Below are 23798 nucleotides of genomic sequence, written 5' to 3'. Positions count from 1 at the left end.
AACAATCATTACTGCTGAACAAACCAAAAGTCCCTGTACTTTGAACTCCTGCCTCAGAGCAGCTGCACACTGCTTCTCAGTAGGCTAGTCATATTATTTCTTTCCCTTATAACTTTATATTCCTTCACACTGACTACCCCAAATGTTTTCACAGATGGAGTATTATTCTTTGAGAAAAAGCCTCTTCTGTTATTCAGTTTAATATTTTCCGCCTTCAGCTTCAGTTCAGAACTATGTCAGAACCTTACCTTGCCACAAGAACAGACCATCATCTATAACTCTTTGCATGAGCCCATTAAGTTTTAAAGTCACTTACCAGAGACCTTCACAGAGGGCCTGATCCAAAGGCACTGAAACCAGTGAGTGTCTTTCCCTGGACTTCAGCAGGTGTTGGCTCATGCCCCTAGTTCCATGTCTCCTTTGCTCCTTCAAGATACTAATGAGGATAGAAATTGCTTTTTTCTCCCAGAACATGATCCTACACTCCCAGTAGTAAATTCCAGTTGGCTGCCCGTTTCCGTATTTTGCCACAATTCTCCTGCAATCTGTCAGTATCTTTCACTCCGTCAGCCATTATCCCATCTTGGTGGCATCCCATTGTATGACTTTCCCTATAATCCAGATCATCACCAATAATACTTGGTACTTACACAGAACTTTTCATCTGAAACACTCAACAGAAGTGGTTAAATACTATCACCCCCATTTTACAGACAGATTAAGTGACTTGCCAAATCCATCTTGCTTACATCTGCCACCATGCTCTAGTTACTGTTTCCAACCACTTGCCAGGACTTGAACAGAAACAGTTGTAATACTAACTCAGTGGGACCTATTCTGCCAAGTTACCTTAGCATAAATGTATAGGAAAGGCGCAGTAAAGAGTTGCTGAGAGAGGGAAGAAACCATCAGGAGTGTTCTGGGTCAGGTACCTGGAGGCATCAACTAATAAAAGTAAACAACTGTAATCTAACCACCCCAAAAATATTCTAGATCTTTCAATCTCTATTTCTTGTGGAGCTGATAGGAGCCCAGTGGGTCAGCGCTGCTTTTCTTTGTTTGAATTTTCTGTATACTAGCTGCCATTCTTTACTCCAACTTTATTATGAGTTATTTCCCCTTCCTTGAAATTCTTCCACTTTGATAAATGAATTGTTCAGTGGTCCAGTATTAACTGTTCTTTTTACTGTCAATAGAGCCTGCACTTAAAATACAGATCCCCTCTTGCTTCCAAATAAAATGGAAAACTTCTTCATAATAGCAGCCGCATTCTGCTGATCTGCTATATTTATTTTAAAAAGTAAACATGGAAAACGGACACATTTGGTTTTAATTCACTTTGACTGACCCAGGGAGTTCTCCCCAGAGAGGACATATAGTTCAGCCCCATACATTTTCAAAGAACTGTGCATGATTTTGGCTGCATGTCCCCTAATAAAATCACAGAGTTGTGTGGATATGATCTTTCGATATACATCCAATAGACACCAGTCATAACTGGCACCCTGGTGGGTTATTTCAACAGAGGTGTCAGGGATTGCACAGGCACATACCATGGCTCAGAACAATAGTCCATCTAATGCCCTCGCCTTCAGTGGGAGGGACTGTCTCACAGTTCAGAAGGCATAAGTAATAGGGTACATTGAGTAATACCTTACTCTGTGAGGAGTTTCATTGAAAACACAAGGATAACTGGTGGAGCAAGGTGCTCCTCAACATGAGTTAGAGTATCAAAATCTAGTCCTTAATTAAGGTTTCTGGGGGATGCTGCTCCCTCTCCTCCTCCACCTGATTTTTAGTGTTAATTATTAGAAAAATAAGGGCAATCGTAAAAGAGTAAATCAATTTTTATTTGTGCTTAAAAGTTTATTTGGGCCTCCACACCAAAAAAACCTAGTCATTTTTATTAAGTAATTTTTTAAAAAAATATTGATTTACAGCAATGCCAAAACTGAGTCATTCATACACTGAAGGTAGGACAAGAAGCAAATGGCTTAATCTGCAGTGAAGTGGATTTAGCTAGGATATTAGGAAAAGCTTTCTAACTATATTTAATTAAGTAACTTGCCCAAGGTCACCTAGCAAATCAACAGCAGAGCAAGGGACAACACACAGGTCTCCCAAGTCCCAATCCAGGTCTCTAGGACACACTGGCACCCAGGCCATGATTTCTTCCCCAATGTTCATACTTGCCGGTGCAGTCTTTAAAAGTGCCTGGAACAACCCAGTGAAAGAAATTCCTAGGCAACAGACTTGCACCAAATGGCCAATTTTTATCATTCCAGACAGCTAGGGCAGAGGGAAAAATGAAAGAATTATGAACAGGCCACAGATGCTCAAGAACCAGACAAGGCAAAGAGACCATCAAGGTGGGGCAAGGGGAAACTAAGTCCTGGCTATCAAAGACAAACCATGAGAGGGGAAGAAAGGATACATTCGCCAATAGGAGAGTCAACTGGCCTGTGGTTATCTTGTTAACCCCAAAAGGTCAGAGACCAGAAAAGTGAAGCTGCCGTCTCTTCTGAACAATAGAATAAATTGATAAAATGTGTTAGGCTGAAGCACCAAGCCTCTAAGAAGAGTCTAATATTTATGGTTCCCAACTTCATTTCACAAGCCTCTGGGGCATTTATCTTGCTGATCCAGATGATTTAACTCTCCAATGCAACCAGATGAATTGAAAATATTTCAGGTCTGGCATTATTTGGGAACAAGATACAGACTCAGAAAACCCCATGCGGTGTTTGCCAATCAGAAGCTAAGAGGGCAAAGGATGGAGTTAAAAGTTCCCTCAGTCTACCACCTAACCCAAATCTTTGTAGAACACAGGCAGGTTCATTGTTAGTTCCTTCGTAGGATTTACCATATAATGTGTTGGTGGGCAATGGATATAGAGAGGTCTGAAAAGGATCAAGCACAGGGTGAGCTAAAAGACCCATCAATGGATGCATCAAAACTGAAATTTTTCTTAACATTTCCAACTACTGTGCTACAACCAGCACTAGTCAAGACAGGTTGGGGGCCTTTTTAACACTGTTTTCTCTATCCCTCCTCAGACAGGTAAAAATGAGGGTGTTCTGTCTATCTGGGTGGTAGCAATGGTGGAAAATGTTCTGAAAAAGTAAGCACAGGTAAGGCTGCTGTAAAGACAGGACAGGATCTCTGTATCAATGAAACATCTCCACCAGGCCATTCCTACTAGAACACAGAGACAACATCATGTGTGGAAAAACACAGAGCCCAGAGCGAAAAAAATCCCACCCTCCTAGACACCCACCTCCAGTAGCTACTGTGGTCATGGATAGAAGAGCCTCAACTCTCCACCCAAGAATCTGGGATACTTCAATGGAAGTTGAGTAAGGACCTCATCTGATGAAGTTTTTCCTCCTTGAGACACAGGAAGAGGGGAGGAAACTACCCACACTCCTTGTTCAAGGCATAGAGAACAGAGACCATAAGGTGGGGGGGGCATGGCAGGGGGAGCCAACTGAACACAAGGAGAAGCAGGCACAGGGAACCAAACGCGACAGCCACAAAAATCTTTGCAGTTTTGGGTCGACTAATGAAAGTTACTGCATTACACCCCTGAACGAAGCAGAAGTAATATTGTAGGTATTGAAGTTTACTTGTAGTTGATGATGTTTCAAATCTGTATGGCTGCCACAGTACTAAAGGTCTGCTTCTCCTTTGCAACTCCTACCATCAAAACAGCCGTCTCGTGCCATCTCTCTGCGTCTGACAGCTAAGGTGACCAGATAGCAAGTTTTAAAAAATCGGGATGGGGGTGAGGGGGTAATAGGCTTCTCTATAAGAAAAAGCCTCAAATATCAGGACTGTCCCTATAAAATTGGAACATCTGTTCACCCTATTGAGAGCCCATCTCTTAATACTACTGTAATACATGCTACAGTAGCACCGAGAGGCACTGACTGAAGTAGGCACTATAGAAAGAGGCGCTGCCTGAAGAGGGGGCAATTTAAAGAGACAAGGCAAGTAAAGAGTAGGAAAAAGGATCATCCCTATTTTCCAGCTGGAGAGCTGAGGTACAAGAAGATTAAGTGATTTATCCAAGGTCACACTGAAAGTCCGTGGCAAAACTGGTAATTTAACTAAGCTATCTTGAGTTCAAGTTCACTGGGTTGACCACAAAAGACAACTCTGCCTCGCTATATTTCAAAACCTTAACTTTGAGACTATCATTTGTTTGAAAAACGCAGTACGATATGAGGTTGTGTAATACTCACTGTGCTCTTTCACAACCGTCTGATTTCATCTGAACCAGAGCCAATCCCAAAGCATCAACACCTATATAAAAGCGTGAAATCAGTCACACCTCAGATCGCTGGGCTTTGCAGGCATTTGTGTCAGTGGATTATCTGCAACAGGGTCACATTAAGGAAAGATATTTCAAATCGATAAGATACTGGTTCCATGCTCCAAGACTATTAAAAATACTTTCAAAAAGTGCTTGTAAGTTGAAAAATATGATGCCTGGAGGGAGAGTCATGACATTGTGAAGCTACAACTTCAGGACATTTTAGATCAATGTACAGGGTGCTGTTCGTAGGATTTACTGAAACAATTATGGTTCTCCTGTTGACTGCAATGTGTATTCCAGCATGAATCAATAGATTAGCGACTGTAAATGTCAATGTGTTCTTTGTTTGCTGTCAAGTAGGTCACTCTGCAAGGTAATAATGAAGAACATGGTTAAATGTTTCACTGAATGATTAGCTCCAGAAATGCACCAGTTCTTATGAAGTTTGTACAAGAATTAAAAGGAGCTAATATGTGTGAAAGAAAAATCGAGGACCATGGACACAGTGAGGAAACAATGATATGTACAGGGAAAAAACACCTGATCTGTGTGATCTTTGACAGGTTCAATTCTTTGGGTAATGTGGTTTTTGTTATAAGAGATATGTTTGGCTTTGCTTTTTTAGCAGGTCACCTTATTATATTTTGGTGTTTGGTTTCTTTCCTTTGTGAAGAAAAAAAGCTGTTTTATAATAAAAGGGAATACACAAAAACAATACAGGTTTCATGTTTTAGAAACAGAATAAATATGCATCAATTACAGCTTCACTATCTTGTGTTGGGATCCCCAGAATATCCACTGAGCTAAGCACAGTGTCAACACTCTTGAGAATACCCCTTGTGGCACAGTGTGGCTTTGCATGCTGGCTGCCCTCTTCTCCCCGCATTGCAATGATTTACTCAGACCCAGGAACTCCAAACCAGATGCTCCCTTTTGAAGGATCTTTTTTTCCAGATTACAAAGAAAACCCTCCTTGTTAGCCCCTCAAGTCCAACCCTTCTTCTAACCCTGGGCTAATACCAACCAATAAGCATCCAGCCAAGTTCAGGAGTCCCCAGCTCTGGTTTATAACAAACAGTTTCACTCTCCTTAAGCCAGGACCCCCCGACCTCTTCTCCTAGAACAGGGTTATGCTTCAGGCCAGAGGTAATTCTCAGTCATCTTTTCCCCAACTATTCCCTTGTACTCACTCCTTTCACCTTTACCTGGGAGATGTCTATAGGCCACAGTCCATCTCCAACAAGAGTCTCAGGGGGTGCCTGTCTTTAGGAGCACCTCCCTGCAACTGAGCCCTGATGGCCTTTTATGAGTCCTAGGTGCTCGTTATTCAATCGACTGCCTAGATGGTCTCCTTCCCTTCAAAATGAGCTCTTGAGAGGTAGCCTAGGTCCAGACTTCCCTTAAAGGGGCCAGCAACCCCTTCACTCCTAGGCCAGTATTTGAATGGAAGGCTTTAACAGAATGCCTACCTGCAGGAAATGGTAGTAATGGTGCTGCTTCCTCCTCCCACCTCCCACCCCCGCCAGCCAGCACTGAGCCAACTTTATCCTGTGGTTTGGACGAGGTGTAAAACTGAGGTCATTAAAGACTTGTGGCACATTTCATAAGGTGGGGTATTAACCCCGGTGTCTCGGCTAACTTCCGTCTTCTGCTCGCCTAAGTCCCCTGGCAGTCTCTCAGCTGGACAGAAAATTCTTTTTTACTTCCTTCCCTAAACTATCAGCTGCCATGTTCATTTCAGTTGGCACGATATAGCCCTTAATTACATCACAGGGGGATTATGCTGATTTACTAATCAATTGTTGAAATGCTTTGAAATCCTCAGACAAAACAAGCTTCAGAAAGAAATAGTACTCTCTCAATAGAATGATCAAAATGGACATTTTCTCCTCATACTGTAATAACTGTCCAAGGTATTCTGGAGGGGCAGAAGAACACACAGTTATAAAGGTAAGGTCAAGTACACTGTGCTATAAAACATGCAAGCTTTTAAGGAATTTAAAATAGCCGTGTAAAGGTTTGGACTCACCTCTGTGGCGCCTCCTGCTGGTCATTGTCAGGAATTAGCTCGCCCAGCCACCGGAGCACCCTCTGAAGGCTGGTGACCTGCCTTACTGCTGGCCCCCGTGTCCCTCCCAGGGCCCCTTTCTCTGGGGTGCTGCCCCCCGGCAGTACCCCCACACTCTTGGGTTCTGGGTCTCCCCACCCAGGGGAACCCCCTACCCTCTAACCCCACCTTGCCTCAGTCTGGGCTGTTGCCAGTCCCCACTTAGCCCCTTGTATTGGGGCAGACTGCAGTGTATATGCCACACATCACAGGCAAGGCGTTTTTGGACCTGCTGCCTCTGCCTACCCATGGACTGCCCCTCTGCAACCCTGTACCTATTCGGCCTGTAGTCAGGCCTGCAGCTCCCAGCTCCTCTGGTCCTTCCCCAGCCCTGCTCCAATCTAGGTGTCCTGCTCGGCACCTTGCAGCCAGGCCCTTCTCCCTCTACAGGCAGAGGGAGACTGACTGACAGCTCCTGGCTCACAGCCTCTTATAGGGGCAGCTGGGCCTGATTGAGTGGGCCACAGCTGCGGCTGCTCCCTTAATCCGTCCTGGCTTTTCCCACAGCCCTAGCCCTCTCCCCAGGCTGGCCTTGGCCCTGTCTGGGCCGGAGCGGGTAACCACCCCGCTGCAAGCAGTAAAGCATAAAAATCTACAGTGACCATGAAACAGAATGGAACAATCTGGAGGGACTGCCAAAGGTGAAGTCCTCTCTATCTTCTAAAGGCTAGACTGTGTCCTGAGGCACAGCCTTGTGCACAGGGTACTGTGTCAGGGGAGGATCCCAGGAAGCATTGTCTCCCAGGGTGAGGATACTTTAAAGTGGGCAACTTCGTCAGGTGGTTGCTTTCGTGAAGTGGTCCTTAGTGCTTAATTTTATCTCTGGTACATCACCTCATGGTCACTTGTACTGAAATAACTCACTCTTTAATGGGATTGCATTTAGAAATGATTGGGTAATTGAACCAATGGCCACAGAAATTTGTCATCCAGTGAATAAGGGTTTTTTCTGGCATGATTAGGATAGAGAACAAAATGTCTCCCCTTCCAAGAAAAGCCAAAATTCAGAATGAGACTGGCAGACGAAGCTGATAAAACCAAAAAGAATTCTGTTATTCAAACACTTGTTAACATTGTAGGGAGACACCATGTAACTTCTTTGTTGAAACATGCCCCCTGGTGACTGCACACGAATAACCTGATCAGACAGTTATTTTAATCAAAGTAACATGAACAGAAGAGGTATGTTAAGATAGTTAAGGAACTAAGAGTATGACAGATTAACAGTGATTCTAGATGTATATTTAGACTGGAGGTTTCGTTAGAACAGTGAAAAATGTTATTTTGGCAAAAGAAAGAGTAGCAGCAATTAGTTGCATGAGAGGTAATCTACTAAAGTAGCTCTCCTTTGGAGCGGACACGCAGTAGTCATGCATTTAGAAGGCACTGATTGTAGCTAATGTAACATTTGTATTATCTTTTCTCAGAATGAAATAGGTGAGTAGGCACAACAAAAGGCTGCATGGTCTGGCACAGTTAGAGGACTGGAGTGGGAGTTGGAAGCCTGGGTTGAATAATTTAATTCTGTGCAGAAGACAGAGCTGTTGGAAGCTGGCAAACAGTAGCATAAATATACTCTTAGTTAAAACATGTAACAAGACAATGGGACAGTACTGAGAAAGCAATGAGCCTGCATCTCAATTTTGGGAAGTCTGTATGAAATGACTCATTCCAAACTCAGAACACTAATGTGTGAGTCCCCACAAATTTCCTCCCTACACTGAAAGTAATCTGCAAAAAGAACAGGAGTACTTGTGGCACCTTAGAGACGAACAAATTTATTTAAGCATAAGCTTTTGTGGGTAACCCACAAAATAAACTTGTTCGTCTCTAAGGTGCCACAAGTACTCCTGTTCTTTCTGCGGTTACAGACTAACACGGCTGCTACTCTGAAACCTGAAAGTAATCAGCACATTGATATTCCAAGGCCATGGACCAACCACCTCTGCAGCTGGCATTGTGGGTACCACCATCCTCAGTGTGGTTATACATAGCCCGTATGCTTTCATGTTACCAGCGAATGCCAAAGAATTGCAATGAGTAAACAACCATTCCAACAGTTGCAGGCTGAGAATCCCAACTGTAATAAATTAATGTAATGTCATCCTTTAAATCAAGTACTTCACTGAATTAAACTCATATGCATTGACCTGAAGGCTTTTTTCTTGCATTGTGCAATCCATTATGCTGTACTGATACTCCCTAATACATGCATTTTGTCAATTTATACTGGCCAAAGCATCACAAACAAGGGAAAACAATTGATTAATGGGGGCTTGATAGTGATAAGCTTTGTTACTCTTAAACTATACGCACCCAGAACATTCGCTGACCACACTTGAACAAAAGATTCCTGTGAACATAAATAAATGAATCCGCCCTTTTCCTGAAACATACAGATCCCAAGCTGACCTAGTCCCTATCGACTCTCCCACTCTTCTCACCACTTAATAGACTTTCTAACATTTCTCTTCTGCTCTGATAACCATCTCAATGATGGACTTTAGGCAGACATTACACAGGTGTATTGAATGTCAAAAGGAAATTGGAAATAACTGGTGAAGCACAAACATCTGACAAAAGAAATTACAAAGAAACAGATAATAGGTGTCAACCGGTAACATGCAGCCGCAGAGCAGATATGGTAGGAAAGTTTTTGAGGTTATGTTACAGATTAATGTTCATGATTCATATTTTATAAAGTGTATACTGACAGATATTGGTTTCAAAGAAAAATATAACATGAAATTCAAGAACTAAAAGGTTTGACAATGCCCAGAATTAACTGTTCAAATAGTTTATATACATTGTTTTATGTTAATATAAGAAACTATGTCCTTGAATTTGCAGCTACTATGTAGGTGGTGGTATCTTAAAGTGACATATCCACATAGGCCACAATGTAGCACACACCCCGTAGAAAGATTAATAGTTTATGCCACCCTTTCTCCACCATTACCTCGCATCTGAGCATCCCACAAACAATTAATTTATCCTCACAACAGTCCTGTGTCCTCTATTTTACAAATGGACTATGCCCAAGATCTCACAAGCAGTTTGTTGCAGAGCTGGGAACCGTACACAGATATCCAAGTCCAGTAACTTGACCACAAGACCAGCCTTTCCTACCCAACACCAATGGCCTGTCTTTTAAACAGTACTCATAGGGAAACCTGCCCTCATTCCTCTCAGAGCACTCAGCTTACAGGGTTTCCTTTCATGCTTTTCCCTGGCTTTGACATCTGTCACTCCATTGATCACCAGGTTGATCCAGGTGGCCTCTTTTCACCCTCCCTGCTGGTAGTACTGAGAGCTGTTTTGGAATTTCCCCAGCACATCAGTGTTCCTGTTTGGGAGAAGGTTTTCAGGGTGGCTTCACAGTTCTTTATTCTGGGACTAAAGAATATGTACAGGCAATGAATGGTAAAGGTCATGCCTATTATCTACTCAGTCTGGTGTGCAGCCTTTCAAAGACCGTAGACAGCGGACACCAGATTATTAGACAATTTTTTGTTAATGGGTCATGAAACAATATTAGACACGGCTTTACTCTTTCCAAAAACTGAGTGCCCCTCCCTCTACATCTCTCACCTAGATAAATTACTCAGGGTTACATCCTGGCTGGCAAGGTTCGACTACCAAGATAAGGATGTTAAGCTTAGGGAAGAGATATGCGGGGTACATGCAGGCAAGAAGGCCACTCAGAAGAATCTACAGGCTCTTCGGAGGTGGCTCTATAGTGCCATACTCACTCACATGCCTGTTATTGTACCCTTTTTTCCTTGCTATCCTATACGAGAACAGGAGCCCACTCATGCAGATACCAGTTTATGTTGCTTCTTCAGAGCATAGTCAGTTTTCTGGGAAAGCCATGCCCCTCCCATTTGGGGCTTTAGCATGTTTGCCCAAACAGGATATTCAAACCCCTTATCGATGGCATTACTTAGGTATACATAGATACTTGGACACAGTACCATCTGCTGGCTCACAAGCATACTGCTAGCAGGCCCCGGGCATCCCATCTTGTTTTTGTTTCACACCACTGAGGGGGTAAGGACTCAGAATAAGATGGGACTCATTTGTGCTCCTCTCACACAGTGTACTTCACCTGGAGGACAAAAATGTAAGATCTGATTTGTGCTTGGATGTAGCATAAAGGGGCAGCTTCAGGGAGACACTTGCAGCTTCCTGATTCAGAGCCATCTGGCCCAGCTCAAGTTAGGGCTCCACGGAGCAGGCCTAATTAGCACCAGTGGAGGATCAGGTGTAGCTCTGCCTTGCCACATTCTTCTCCCCTCCATTGTCCATACCCACACACATTCCCTCCTCCCCTAACAAGGGGTTAAGGGGGGTGCCTGGTTTAAGATGCAGCAGGGTCACCTGAATCAGCTTCATGGCAGTGGAACATAAGACGAGCCATACTGGGTCAGCCCAAAGATCCATCTAGCCCAGTATCCAGTCTTCTGACAGTGGCCAATGCCAGGGGCTTCAGAGGGAATGAACAGAACAGGTAATCATCAAGTGATCCATCCCCTGTCACCCATTCCCAGCTTCTGGAAAGTTCCCCTGAACTACTTCAAGGGCACTTTGCACCATGAAGGAGAGCTCAGCCCTTAGTCTCATTATCCAGTATCAGGCAATAAATGCGTGAAGAAAAACTGGACTGAAACCAAGAACCTGCTTTCTGCCACTTTGGTCACATCTACTACCACAATACATGTGGAAGGGTGTTGTCACATCCACTGTGGTGGAGAGAGGGCTTTCATCAGAATTGCCAATGCCAGTTGCATGTATGGCAGTACAGACCTATCATACAACAGTTTAGCGTTTTTAAATAGCACATATTTAAAAAAAACAAAACAGTATCAGAAAATTATTACAGCAACTTGTCAGGTGGGCTTTGTTCAAAAGTGCTTGGTGTATGACACCTAAAAACAAAGTAATCTGGGAATTTTGCTGTAAAATATTAAATGTTAATATCACATCTCCTCTTAGGTTGAGGAGGGAGAAGAAAGATGCCAAAGGGTCTGAGAATCCTGTGAAAAAAGCATATCATTCATTTGTACATTTGTAGAGACTGAAAAGAAAATTACTAATTACCTTTACAGAGAAAACATTAATGGCATATTTCAGAGTAACAGCCGTGTTAGTCTGTATTCGCAAAAAGAAAAGGAGTACTTGTGGCACCTTAGAGACTAACCAATTTATTTGAGCATGAGCTTTCGTGAGCTACAGCTCACTTCATCGGATGCATACCGTGGAAACTGCAGCAGACTTTAGATACACACAGAGAATATGAAACAATACCTCCTCCCAGCCCACTATCCTGCTGGTAATAGCTTATCTAAAGTGATCATCAGGTTGGGCCATTTCCAGCACAAATCCAGGTTTTCTCACCCTCCACCCCCCCACACAAATTCACTCTCCTGCTGGTGATAGCCCATCCAAAGTGACAACTCTTTACACAATGTGCATGATAATCAAGTTGGGTCATTTCCTGCACAAATCCAGGTTGCGGTTTTTGGGAGGGGGGTGAGGGGGTGAGAGAACCTGGATTTGTGCAGGAAATGACCCAACTTGATTATCATGCACATTGTGTAAAGAGTTGTCACTTTGGATGGGCTATCACCAGCAGGAGAGTGAATTTGTGTGGGGGGGTGGAGGGTGAGAAAACCTGGATTTGTGCTGGAAATGGCCCAACCTGATGATCACTTTAGATAAGCTATTACCAGCAGGACAGTGGGCTGGGAGGAGGTATTGTTTCATATTCTCTGTGTGTATATAAAGTCTGCTGCAGTTTCCACGGTATGCATCCAATGAAGTGAGCTGTAGCTCACGAAAGCTCATGCTCAAATAAATTGGTTAGTCATTAATGGCATAGTAAGACCATCCTGGCCACTATGGATGTAGAAGCCCTCTACACCAACATTCCACACAAAGATGGACTACAAGCTGTCAGGAACAGTATCCCCGATAATGTCACGGCAAACCTGGTGGCTGAACTTTGTGACCTTGTCCTCACCCATAACTATTTCACATTCAGGGACAATGTGTACTTTCAAATCAGCGGCACTGCTATAGGTACCCGCATGGCCCCACAGTATGCCAACATTTTTATGGCTGACTTAGAGCAACGCTTCCTCAGCTCTCATCCCCTAACGCCCCTACTCTGCTTCCGCTACATTGATGACATCTTCATCATCTGGATCATGGAAAAGAAGCCCTTGAGGAATTCCACCATGATTTCAATAATTTCCATCCCACCATCAACCTCAGGCTGGACCAGTCCACACAAGAGATCCACTTCCTGGACACTACAGTGCTAATAAGCGATGGTCACATAAACACCACCCTATACCGGAAACCTACTGACCACTATTCCTACCTACATGCCTCCAGCTTTCATCCAGACCACACCACACCACACGATCCATTGTCTACAGCCAAGCTCTACGATACAACCGCATTTGCTCCAACCCCTCAGACAGAGACAAACACCTACAAGATCTCTATCAAGTATTCTTACAACTACAATACCCACTTCCTGAAGTGAAGAAACAGATCGACAGAGCCAGAAGAGTACCCAGAAGTCACCAACTACAGGACAGGCCCAACAAAGAAAATAACAGAACGCCACTAGCCATCACCTTCAGTCCCCAACTAAAACCTCTCCAACGCATCATCAAGGATCTACAACCTATCCTGAAGGATGACCCATCACTCTCACAGATCTTGGGAGACAGGCCAGTCCTTGCTTACAGACAGCCCCCCAACCTGAAGCAAATACTCACCAGCAACCACACACCACACAACAGAACCACTAACCCAGGAACCTATCCTTGCAACAAAGCCTGTTGCCAACTGTGTCAACATATCTATTCCGGGGACACCATCATAGGGCCTAATCACATCAGCCACACTATCAGAGGCTCGTTCACCTGCACATCTACCAATGTGATATATGCCATCATGTGCCAGCAATGCCCCTCTGCCACGTACATTGGCCAAACTGGACAGTCTCTACATAAAAGAATAAATGGACACAGATCAGACGTCAAGAACTATAACATTCAAAAACCAGTTGGAGAACACTTCAATCTCTCTGGTCACTCTATTACAGACCTAAAAGTGGCAATTCTTCAACAAAAAAACTTCAAACACAGACTCCAATGAGAGACTGCTGAATTGGAATTAATTTGCAAACTGGATACAATTAACTTAGGCTTGAATAGAGACTGGGAGTGGATGTGTCATTACACAAAATAAAACTATTTCCCCATGTTTACCCCCACCCCACCCCCCGACTGTTCCTCAGATGTTCTTGTGAACTGCTGGAAATGGCCCACCTTGATTATCACTACAAAAGTTCCCCCCCACCCCTGCTGGTAATAGCTCACCTTAATTGATCACTCTCGTTACAGTGTGTATGGTAACACCCATTGTTTCATGTTCTCTATGTATATAAATCTCCCCACTGTATTTTCCACTGAATGCATCTGATGAAGTGAGCTGTAGCTCACGAAAGCTTATGCTCAAATAAAAGTGTTAGTCTCTAAGGTGCCACAAGTACTCCTTTTTCTTTTTGCGAATACAGACTAACACGGCTGCTACTCTGAAACCAGAGAATACAGCATAATTTGTATGAGGATTACGATCCAGCTGTAGAAAGCATGCAGGGAAAATGAGGCATAAACTAAAAGAAAATTCAGAAGAGTACAAATTATGCTATTTTAAATCTCAGTAGACAAAATATTCATGCAGACCTCTCTAATGCCACACCAAAAATTAAAAAACATCCACATGCTCTAAACAGGCACATTACATTTATAAATTAAGATCAACTTCAATGGAACAATTCAGTGTGAGTTAAAACACGCATGTAACTCTTTGCAGGGGTCAGAACCTAATTTTGTGTTACTTCCTAATTGTATTATCGTAGGTCCAAAATGCTTTAGGCAAACTCCTGTATCTATAGATTGTCCATCTAGATCTTACATAATTGTGAAGAGTCCTATGAATCTGAAACTTAACTAAAACATGAATGAAGCCTGTTATTATACTGAATTATACTGTATACTCTGAGGAGACTGGAAGTAGCCTTTGCTCTATATCAGGGCAGAGTGTAATCAAAAATTAGCTTTAGCCTTATTAGGCTTTGAATCACTTTGGAAAGGAAGATAGGTCAAAATCTTTTACTTTAAAAATTTACCATCCACATTTTTCTTTGGTTTATTATTTACACAGAAACTTCCACCGCATCAAATTAAGGAACCTGTTGTATACATATAGTACCTACATATTGCATTTTCCATTTCCTCTCTTTTACAGTATATTTTATAAAGTGTATTTTCTTGGAAGTACATTCCACTATTAGATTTCCTTTTTTGGAGAAGCTTCTTAGAACATGACAGTCCTAACATTTCTCAGGGCTCAGACAGACTGCAAGAAATAACCCCCAAGTTTAACCAACAGTAACACAAATACGCAGGATAAACCTTGCAATAATATTCTGGAATATAATTCCCCTGTACCAACAAGTAATAAATAGAAATTATATTCAATACAGTAGAAACTCAGTATATAGACATATATGCAATGTAGATGTATATAAATTTAAAGTCAGTTATAGTTAATTGAAAAATGTACTGTATGAAAACTATCAAGTTACATAATATGAAGAGGTTGGAGAAGTAAAATAAAACTGCTTAATATCTACTTTACAATTAATCACTTAATACAAGCAGTCAGACAGAGGCCTGGGAAGAGACTCTTCTACGACTACCTGTCAGATTAGTGCTTATCTTGCCATTTCTCTATAAATTGTGGCGACTATTGAAGGAACAAGTCTATTCTATTTCTGAAGCATTTCTTTATGAATGGAGCTAGCTTTGCAAGGTAAGCCTCCTTTCCAACCTAGCATCATTCGTACTCTCAAAACTTGACTAGACATAGAGCAGACAAGTACATTGGGATTATTCACATCGGCTTCAAATACAGAGTTTATCCATCCTGGTGCTAATAATTTGCAACACCCAATGTTTACTATGCTAAATAATTCTTTATAAAAGACACTTTGCATCTATTCCATTTGTTGTCAATACTAGCCTGCCCTGCCCCCAATTTTGGTTGGTATATTAAATATAGGTTCTTGAGTTTTCATATAGGACTTGATTGAGAGCCTGAGGTCCCTAATCACAAACTGGTAATAACACTGTTTAATTGTATAATCAAAAAGGCCCATTAATAATGAAAAGCTTTGTCTCCATAGTCTCGGGGCATAGGAATTAACAACTCTGACAAACTGGACTTCATGAAGTAACCATCTTGCCTTATTTAACAGTAGTTACACATTTAAAAATAAAATGATGTTGAATAGATTTTAGGGGTCCCCTAGTACAAACTGCCAAAAGCCTGCAAATTGGGGGTGGGGGTGGGGAGAAGGCTAAAAATTTCAGTCAACTGAAATGTTTGAGGGAAAAGGACAATGTTTTGTGAGCTAAAGAAATAGTATCAGTTTAAACTCCTTCATTCAATTGTGCCAGAATCTTAATGTTAAAGTGAACATTAATTTCTCAGTGAAAGACACATTTTATATGGTTATGAAATACATATTTTATATAGCATACTGGTTTATTGGATAGATACATATTTAGAAATGCGATTTACAAATCAAAACTACCACCTGGATGCAATCTTTAGTGATGACATGAGCTACAGCATTGCATTAACATGGTGCTATGCATTTAAAATGAAGTTAACACATCTTAAGGCCTATCCCCCAATACTTATGGACATAAATTTACTTGCATACGTAGTCCCATCAGGCCTTGAGTTCAATAACCATTTGCATACTTGGGACTAAGGCTGTTCTGAGAACTAGTGTTTACTCTTTCCATATTGGGACTGGGACAGACTCAGAGTAGTCTTCAGATGAAAACAGGGACAGGTACGAGGAACCACCTCAGAAGACCAAATATGGAGGAATACAGGTAAATGTGGAGAGCTCTTCCACTCTCTTGCTGAAGTCATCACTTGATCACTATTTTCAAGGTGAGCAATTGTAAATGTATTGAGTGAAGAACCACAAAAGGAGGTCTATATAAGTTGAGGAAGATTAGGTTCAGAATTCATTGAAGGCACTGGACAGCTACTGGAGGGTAGAAAAATGTCACTACCTTCAGAAAATGTGGCACCAGGGAAGAGAAGCACACTAACATACCATCTACTGGAGCCTATAAGGTGCTTAGAGCAGAGGTTTGAACCACTGAGGGACTAGGCTTTTGACAGAAGCTCTGTTCAGAAATCTAAGATAGTGGAATTCTGGCCCAACTAGTTCTGAGGGAAAAGAACCACCTTGCTTAGCCATCATGGGGGGTAGCGGGGGGAAGCCCATGTCCAACAGAAAGTGATAAAGGAACTCTTTTCATGGCTGTGGCATAGTTTGGGCCTCCCTATCAAAGATACACAAGTCCTTCAAGAGCTCCCCTGCACTAACCAGAGTGAGACAATTTGGGCACCTGAGTCTGAGCCCTGCAAAAGATGGTCCTGGCAGAAAGGCTCTGCCCCTTGGGATGGCATCAGCAGGTCTCATACTAAGCCTGCACTCATTGGCCAGGATTTTAAAAATAAAAATGATTATAAAATGAAAAATTATACATAATGATGTAATGTTATTAATATACATTACATATAATTTTAAAATAATTTACCAGATTTATCTCAGATTTGATAAACACAGCAAAAATATCAGGTTTTGGGTTGAAACCTGGAATTCAAAGTTTCAGGCAAAGTGATATTTTTCAGATGATTAACATCTTCTCACCCCATGTGTATTTATGTTATTAATGTGTATTAATGTATTAAGGATTGCATAGGAGATCTCATATTTGAGCCTTGACCATGTTGTATAGTTTGGAGTGAAGATCTGATTGTACAAATCGCCATCAAAGCAAAGTAAAATGAGCTATATACTTGAGCTCTCAGAAAGTACCTATATGCAACTATCAGAGTAACAGCCGTGTTAGTCTGTATTCGCAAAAAGAAAAGGAGGACTTGTGGCACCTTAGAGACTAACCAATTTATTTGAGCATAAGCTTTCGTGAGCTACAGCTCACTTCATTGGATGCCACAGTATGCATCCGATGAAGTGAGCTGTACCTCACGAAAGCTTATGCTCAAATAAATTGGTTAGTCTCTAAGGTGCCACAAGTACTCCTTTTCTATATGCAACTAGAAACACATACAGAGCAATACATAGTTCTCAGTTGTGCGGTGCTCTTTTCAGGGTCTGATAACAGATACATATTGTTACATACTGCAGTGTTTCTGGTATTATTCCTATGTTTGTAAACTACAGAACATTTGGTTGCCTGGGCCAGGTAATTCATTTTTAAAACTTCCTTTTGGAAATAGTAAAGACTAATTAAAGTGACTAGTTGTGCCACTTTCCTATATTTGAAAAGTAATACCTCTAGATTTTATTCTGTTCACAGTAGAATAGGGAAATGGTTGTATCAAGGTATTAGGTGAGCAGCTGTTTTAATTTTACTAGTTAGGACAAAAATGAATAGTTTCAAAGAAAGGCTGCATTTGAGTTGACACGTGTGCCACCTAATCAATGTTGTCCTTTGACTTCTGTGTCCTTGCTATACACATTAGGAAACAATTGTCTTGGTTGTTCAGAAACAGAAACACTGAAGACCACAATCATATAGCTACTAATTATTTATAAGCATTCACAGCAAACAGGAAATCACTTTATTTTTTGTATTAAAATGTCAAGCAGACTGGCTGAAAAGCACTTACAAATACAATAAACTCAACATGCAGGCAAGTCTTTCCTTTACATTTGCTGAAGTCTGTTTATGTTGGAAATTAATATGCTTCCCAGCTAATTTTAATTAAAATTAAATATTCTATTAGTATTTGACATCATTTTGCATTTTCTTGACTTTTTTTCTGTTCATTTAGAAACCACACCGATTTTAATAAAGTCAACCTAGCGTTAGGGGAGTTATACTTTCCAGCTTTTACTGACACTGGAAAAAAAGTAATGTATAAAATATTTTTTCCTAAACTCACAACTTCTAATTACAGTAGTTCTCAATGACATGACATTATACTAAATTCAAAATGACTAGCTGTGAAATCCCAGCTCCATTGAAGTCCACCACAAAACTCCCATTGACTTCAATGGGGCCAGGATTTCACCTTAGGTATTTTGTACCATTTCCAAAACAAGAGTAGAGTGAGCAGTGCTGACAAATACTGTATTAATAATCTCCTTTGAAATAACAGAAAAGAAAAAACAAGTCAGATCTCAGCCTTTTAGATTGGATGAACTAAGTGGTCAAGTTTAACAGAAAGTCCACATAGCTGTAGCATTGCAATTGAAATGAAATTCAGAGAGTGTGGCAACACCTATTCAATGTTCATCTAGGAAATGGACAAGTACATTCTCTTGTCAAACTAAATAGGGCAACATCAAACCTGACGGTCCTCAAATTTCAATTGTTTAAATATCCCATTTTTCTTTAATTGTATATCTGGTCAAAGCATCTTCCCAAGAATTGTAACATTCTTTAATAAAAACAACAAACTAATACATCTCTATGAGGCATTAAGGCTGGGATTTCCAAAAGCACTCAATTACCCTAGCTCTGCTCTCTTTGAAATCAATGCAAGTTTTAACTAATGAATTCAAAGGGAGTAGAGCTAGGCCAACACTGAGTGCGTCTGAAAAGCCTATCCTAAGTTTAAGCATCATCTCTGTACCCTTCTGTGCCTCCATTAATTGAGTGCACAGCAAGAGCTCTGCTCTTCAAAAGAATAACCTCAGACAATTAAGTGGCTCAGTATGAAATGCGTAAGTGTCCACGAACCAAAATAAACCCGGTAAGTCTGAAGCCTACCATCCATAGTATTGCATTTTAATACCAAAACCACTGGGAGCTCCTGCCTTTCTGATCAATTTGTATAAATGTAGATTACATTACAAGTTATTTTTGGATATTACTACATTTCAATATAGTTTGTAGGTAGAAAGTGTTATAAAGGTTATATTGTAATTTGTGGTGTCACTGTGCATCATTCAAAGAAGCATTAACACAGTTTAGGAAGAGTATTTCCTCTTTAGAAAGAAATCAACTGTGTAGGCCACATTGAAAAACAAGACTGTAGGTATTTCTTCTGTGAAAATACCATCAGTTGAATCATGGATAAACTATGTGAATTACAGCATATGGAAACTACCTCTGAATTCTAACTGGTTGACCATCATACTTTAGATGTGATGCTAACACCCATATCATTTCTTTATTGCCACTTGACTTTGACTAGACCAATGCAATAACCATGTCGAGTAAAATACGAAAGAGTTCTCAAAAATGTTCTTAGACTTGTATTTGAAACCAATACTATGATGATCATAAATTGGGGAGTAGAAGGGAAGAAAAATGTCTGCTTGAATTGCATTGCTTGGACCTCAATTAGTTATTCCAATTAATTATCATAGTGCCAATGTTTGTATATGGCTACTATTTAAAATTAAAAAAGGTTCCTAAAGGATTGAAGATGGTTTTTAATTCCACAGGTAATGCACATTAGAATGTAAGCACCTAAAGATTTTTTTTTTCCCAACAAAGGAATCACTTTCTTGAAAGGCTAATATGTAACTTCAAACTGATTCAGTTTAAGTACTGATTCTTTTTAGCAAAAACAGTAACAAAACTTCAAATGTGTGGAGTTTTATGATATTGCAATCTATTGATGAACTATATAAGAACTGGCTTCTATCAGCAGATACTGACACAAAGATGCAAAAGAGCACACATAATATTCAAATATGAAATAATATAGTGCTTATAACAAAGCAACAGAACCTCTTGAATTTCTAACTAGTACAAATATTTATTCAAAAAAAATTAAATGTGTCATCCGATGAGTGGCTGCAGTGTAAATGAAAGCCAGGGATGCTAACACTGCTACCTATAAGGCGTACAGAACAGGCAAGTGCTGTGCAAGCTTCCCCACACAATTCTTCAAATGAACCTCAGTGCGGAATAGCAGTGGTACCTCACGTCAAGGCCTGGGTGTTTTTTGAGCATGGTTTTGTAATATGTACACATGAGTATGAGCTAACTACCAAGCTCATTTACACATGTGATCCACATTTGGATATGAACTGTTTTCAGCAAAAGTATAAGGCTAGCATATTTACCCACTGTACCACTTAGCTGTATCTCTTTGGTAATTTTATAACGAAACTTCTCTCAGTTTTATTTCTAAAGGGGAAGAAAGCTTTTCAAAACTTTGTTGCCCTTTTCATGGAGAAATGAACCTAATTTCCAAGTTCAGTGTGATCTCCGTCACTGTAATACACATTATTTAAAAATAACAAAATGGTTCCTATGAAATTATGAGCCCCCTCTATATATTTACATTACATGGTAATAAATTGTATGATATAATAGTGCAGCATTCTATATTAAGTAATTGCACACTTCAAGTCTCTTGCAATAGTTCATGTACAAACCTAAGAGTTATACACATTTCATTACAACTTCCACAATTTTTATCACAGATTTCTAGGGAGCCATATGAGAGATTTTCTAATAGATGTATCGTTCATCTGGGGAAGAGTTATGGTTAACCTTTGCCTCTACAGAAAACAAAATTGTTATTCAGTTCACTTGGGTACTTTAAGGTATTCAGAATGCAAAGAAAGGCCAAAAGTACCTAATTTTAAAAAATTCATGCAAGCAAGTTTAACTAAGACACTCTACATATTGCTGAAGCCTTGCTGAAAATCATTTGAAGTGTTAATAGATTTTGCTTGTAAGTATACTACCATGTATTCACAATAGCCTACTGCAGATACCTATATTTCATACTGCTCTATTTTAGTAAGCATACAGAACTGTATTATGTATCATTCAACAACAGTGCAATAAAATACAGTGGCGTAGAAGTGCCATTTAATAACTCTTCAACTTCTAAACAACAACATCCTTTCTGAACATGTCTGTCCCACCAAACTTGCATACTGCTGAACGCTGGTTTCATCACTTGGCCCCTTCCGTCTTTTCTTATACACACTGTAAGGCATTACAGTTCTCTTGTGAAGAACCCGAACTCGGCCCAGTTCTTTAATACAACCTTCATCAACTGCAAAAAGAAATAAAACTCAAATTAATAAACATATTGTCCTTGTTAGTATGCATTTCCTCACCTTATTTTCTTTGATTAAGAAAAGGTAATGTACCTATGTGCTCTCTTTAGTACTAAAGAATAAGATAACTTTGTTTCGAGCTGATCTATATGCATGGGTTGTGGAGTAATGTAAATCATAAGTTGAAAACATGTATCCATGATGAGTGAAAATAAATCACGCATCTACCCACCTGAAGCGGTTAGGTATGCTGTTTCTAACACACATAAAAAGCTATATTGAAATTTGTGTTCAGTGGAGATCCATGCCAGAAGCAATACTGTATTTGAAACTATTTTCCAATATCATTGACCAAAATGGACTTCCTACAGTTGCCATAAAGCAGTGTTGTTTTTGACAACTACACTGTTTCCAAATGTTATTGCTATAGCATGGGATCCCTGGTTCGCTGGCAGAGAAAGGTGCCCACATAATCCTTTCTGGGGTATAAATGACAAAATTTCTTCCCAAACTGAGTACAGCTTTATTCCCAACCAACTCCTAGTCTCTCTTGCACTCTTCCATGAATACCCATCTGCTGGGTCCAGTAGTGAAATGAGGTCCAGCATGTGTCGTGTATTACTTAACCCTTCCCAGTCTGATACCATAGTCCTGCAGACCCAACAACAGGGTTGACAGCATTGGCCTGACCAATTTCCCTAGGCTTTCAGGACCCAGACAGGCAGCAAGCCTCATCCATAGTTGCATTTTATTAACCTAATGTACAATACCACTCTGATTTATTCTAACAAGCACCATGCAAGAGTATTGTGCTGAATAAGTTAAAACTTCATTTGTTTGCATCCAGTTGTTGCTGCTATTGCTGAATTCTCATTTGTGTAGGTGTTTACATCCCAGGCAAAATGGTTCTAGAGTAACTGGGAAACAAAGTTTTTACTTAAGTAAGAGAACAACTAGCCATACTGCCTGAAGCAGCTGCATGCTACATTAATAAGATTTTTACAAAGTGTTGTTTAAAGAAAACACTGACTTTGTTGAACACTAGGTTTACATGGCCATTAATATAAAAATCAGTTTAAAAGCTCCTTTTGGAAAGTAAAACTATTAGAATGCTAAGTGAAAACAGAGCAAAAAGACATTCATTACAATGCCAGTAAATAGGACATAAGCTATGCGAAGAGTACCACATATTTTTGTGGGCTCAGAAGATGCTTTGGCTACAAAGTTCTTATGGGGAGGTATAAAGCCATTTCATGATCCATGTATATATTTTAAAATTTCTAACATTTCAAATTTACTTGTGTCTAAAAATTGTGCTTCTTTACAATTAAAGCTGCCACCCCAACGTAAAAACAATCCATTTCCCATAGATTTAAGACTCCTCAAATGAATCTTGCTGGAGTCCATTCTACACCATTTCCCTTTGCATTATGAATTATAAACAACTGGGATGATGTCTTCTGCTGATTCAATCAAACCACCAATGTGGAAATCCTAATAATTCTAATAGTTACTTTATGGGTAAACAGTTTTAATTAAAAAGAGGAAAAAACAGAGCCTTCCAAAATTGAGGCCGATATTTTCCTAACGGGTTTTCCAAAGTGCATCTGAAATTCTTTGCAAGCAGTTAATAGAATAGACCTGAACAGACTACAAGTAAAGTAAACTAGACAGATTTTTCATGCTGCATTATTTAGTCCAGGTATTGCCACACTGATGTCTTTGGAGTACCTGCTGATGGTCTTTGAAGAGCTGGCTAATTACATGGTGTTGTTTGCCTTGTTTCCAACACCTAAATTACACGAAAGGTTAAAAAAATGCAATAAATGTATAAACTATTTTTCCATGTAAGCAACCTCTGTAGCTGCCACAGGTAGGCTGAGTTATCATGAAAGAGAGGGGAGATGGGCGTATGTGATGGGGAATGGGAGGCTGTTCATGAGAATGTCTATTAAAACGTAACCCTCACTATAAAAAAAAAAGTTTTAAAATCCCTTTCAGGCTGCCTTTATGCATTACAAAGAAACAAAAGAAGTCACTAACAATGTTTTTCCTTTGAAAGTCACCACTGAAGCTTGCAGAATCATAATTTTTCTGCTGATTGCTTGAATCCGGATATTAATACATAAAATAGAGATTCATCCAGTTCAGAATGACTTCATTACTTTTATCTGTTGTGATTCCTTACATAAAGGTACAATGTT

The 23798-nt window shown here is 40.4% G+C and overlaps 1 protein-coding gene across 7 annotated transcripts in view; it reads right to left on the bottom strand.

Annotated features, from left to right (window-relative positions):
• Positions 1-18159: 18159 nt before the first annotated feature.
• ATE1 (arginyltransferase 1) overlaps positions 18160-23798 on the bottom strand; it is a 182316-nt gene continuing 176677 nt past the window's right edge. For all 7 annotated transcript variants that reach the window (XM_048856322.2, XM_048856321.2, XM_075131044.1 and 4 more), the window contains one exon: positions 18160-21590. In XM_048856322.2, coding sequence (XP_048712279.2) covers positions 21412-21590 — 179 coding nt within the window. In that variant the 3' untranslated portion in view covers positions 18160-21411. The remainder of the gene's footprint in view (positions 21591-23798) is intronic.

The sequence above is a fragment of the Caretta caretta genome, chromosome 7 (assembly GCF_965140235.1).
Source record: "Caretta caretta isolate rCarCar2 chromosome 7, rCarCar1.hap1, whole genome shotgun sequence".
Lineage (NCBI taxonomy): Eukaryota > Metazoa > Chordata > Testudines > Cheloniidae > Caretta > Caretta caretta.
The sequence above is the reverse complement of the archived record's forward strand: the minus strand, read 5'-3'. Positions and strand labels throughout refer to the sequence as shown.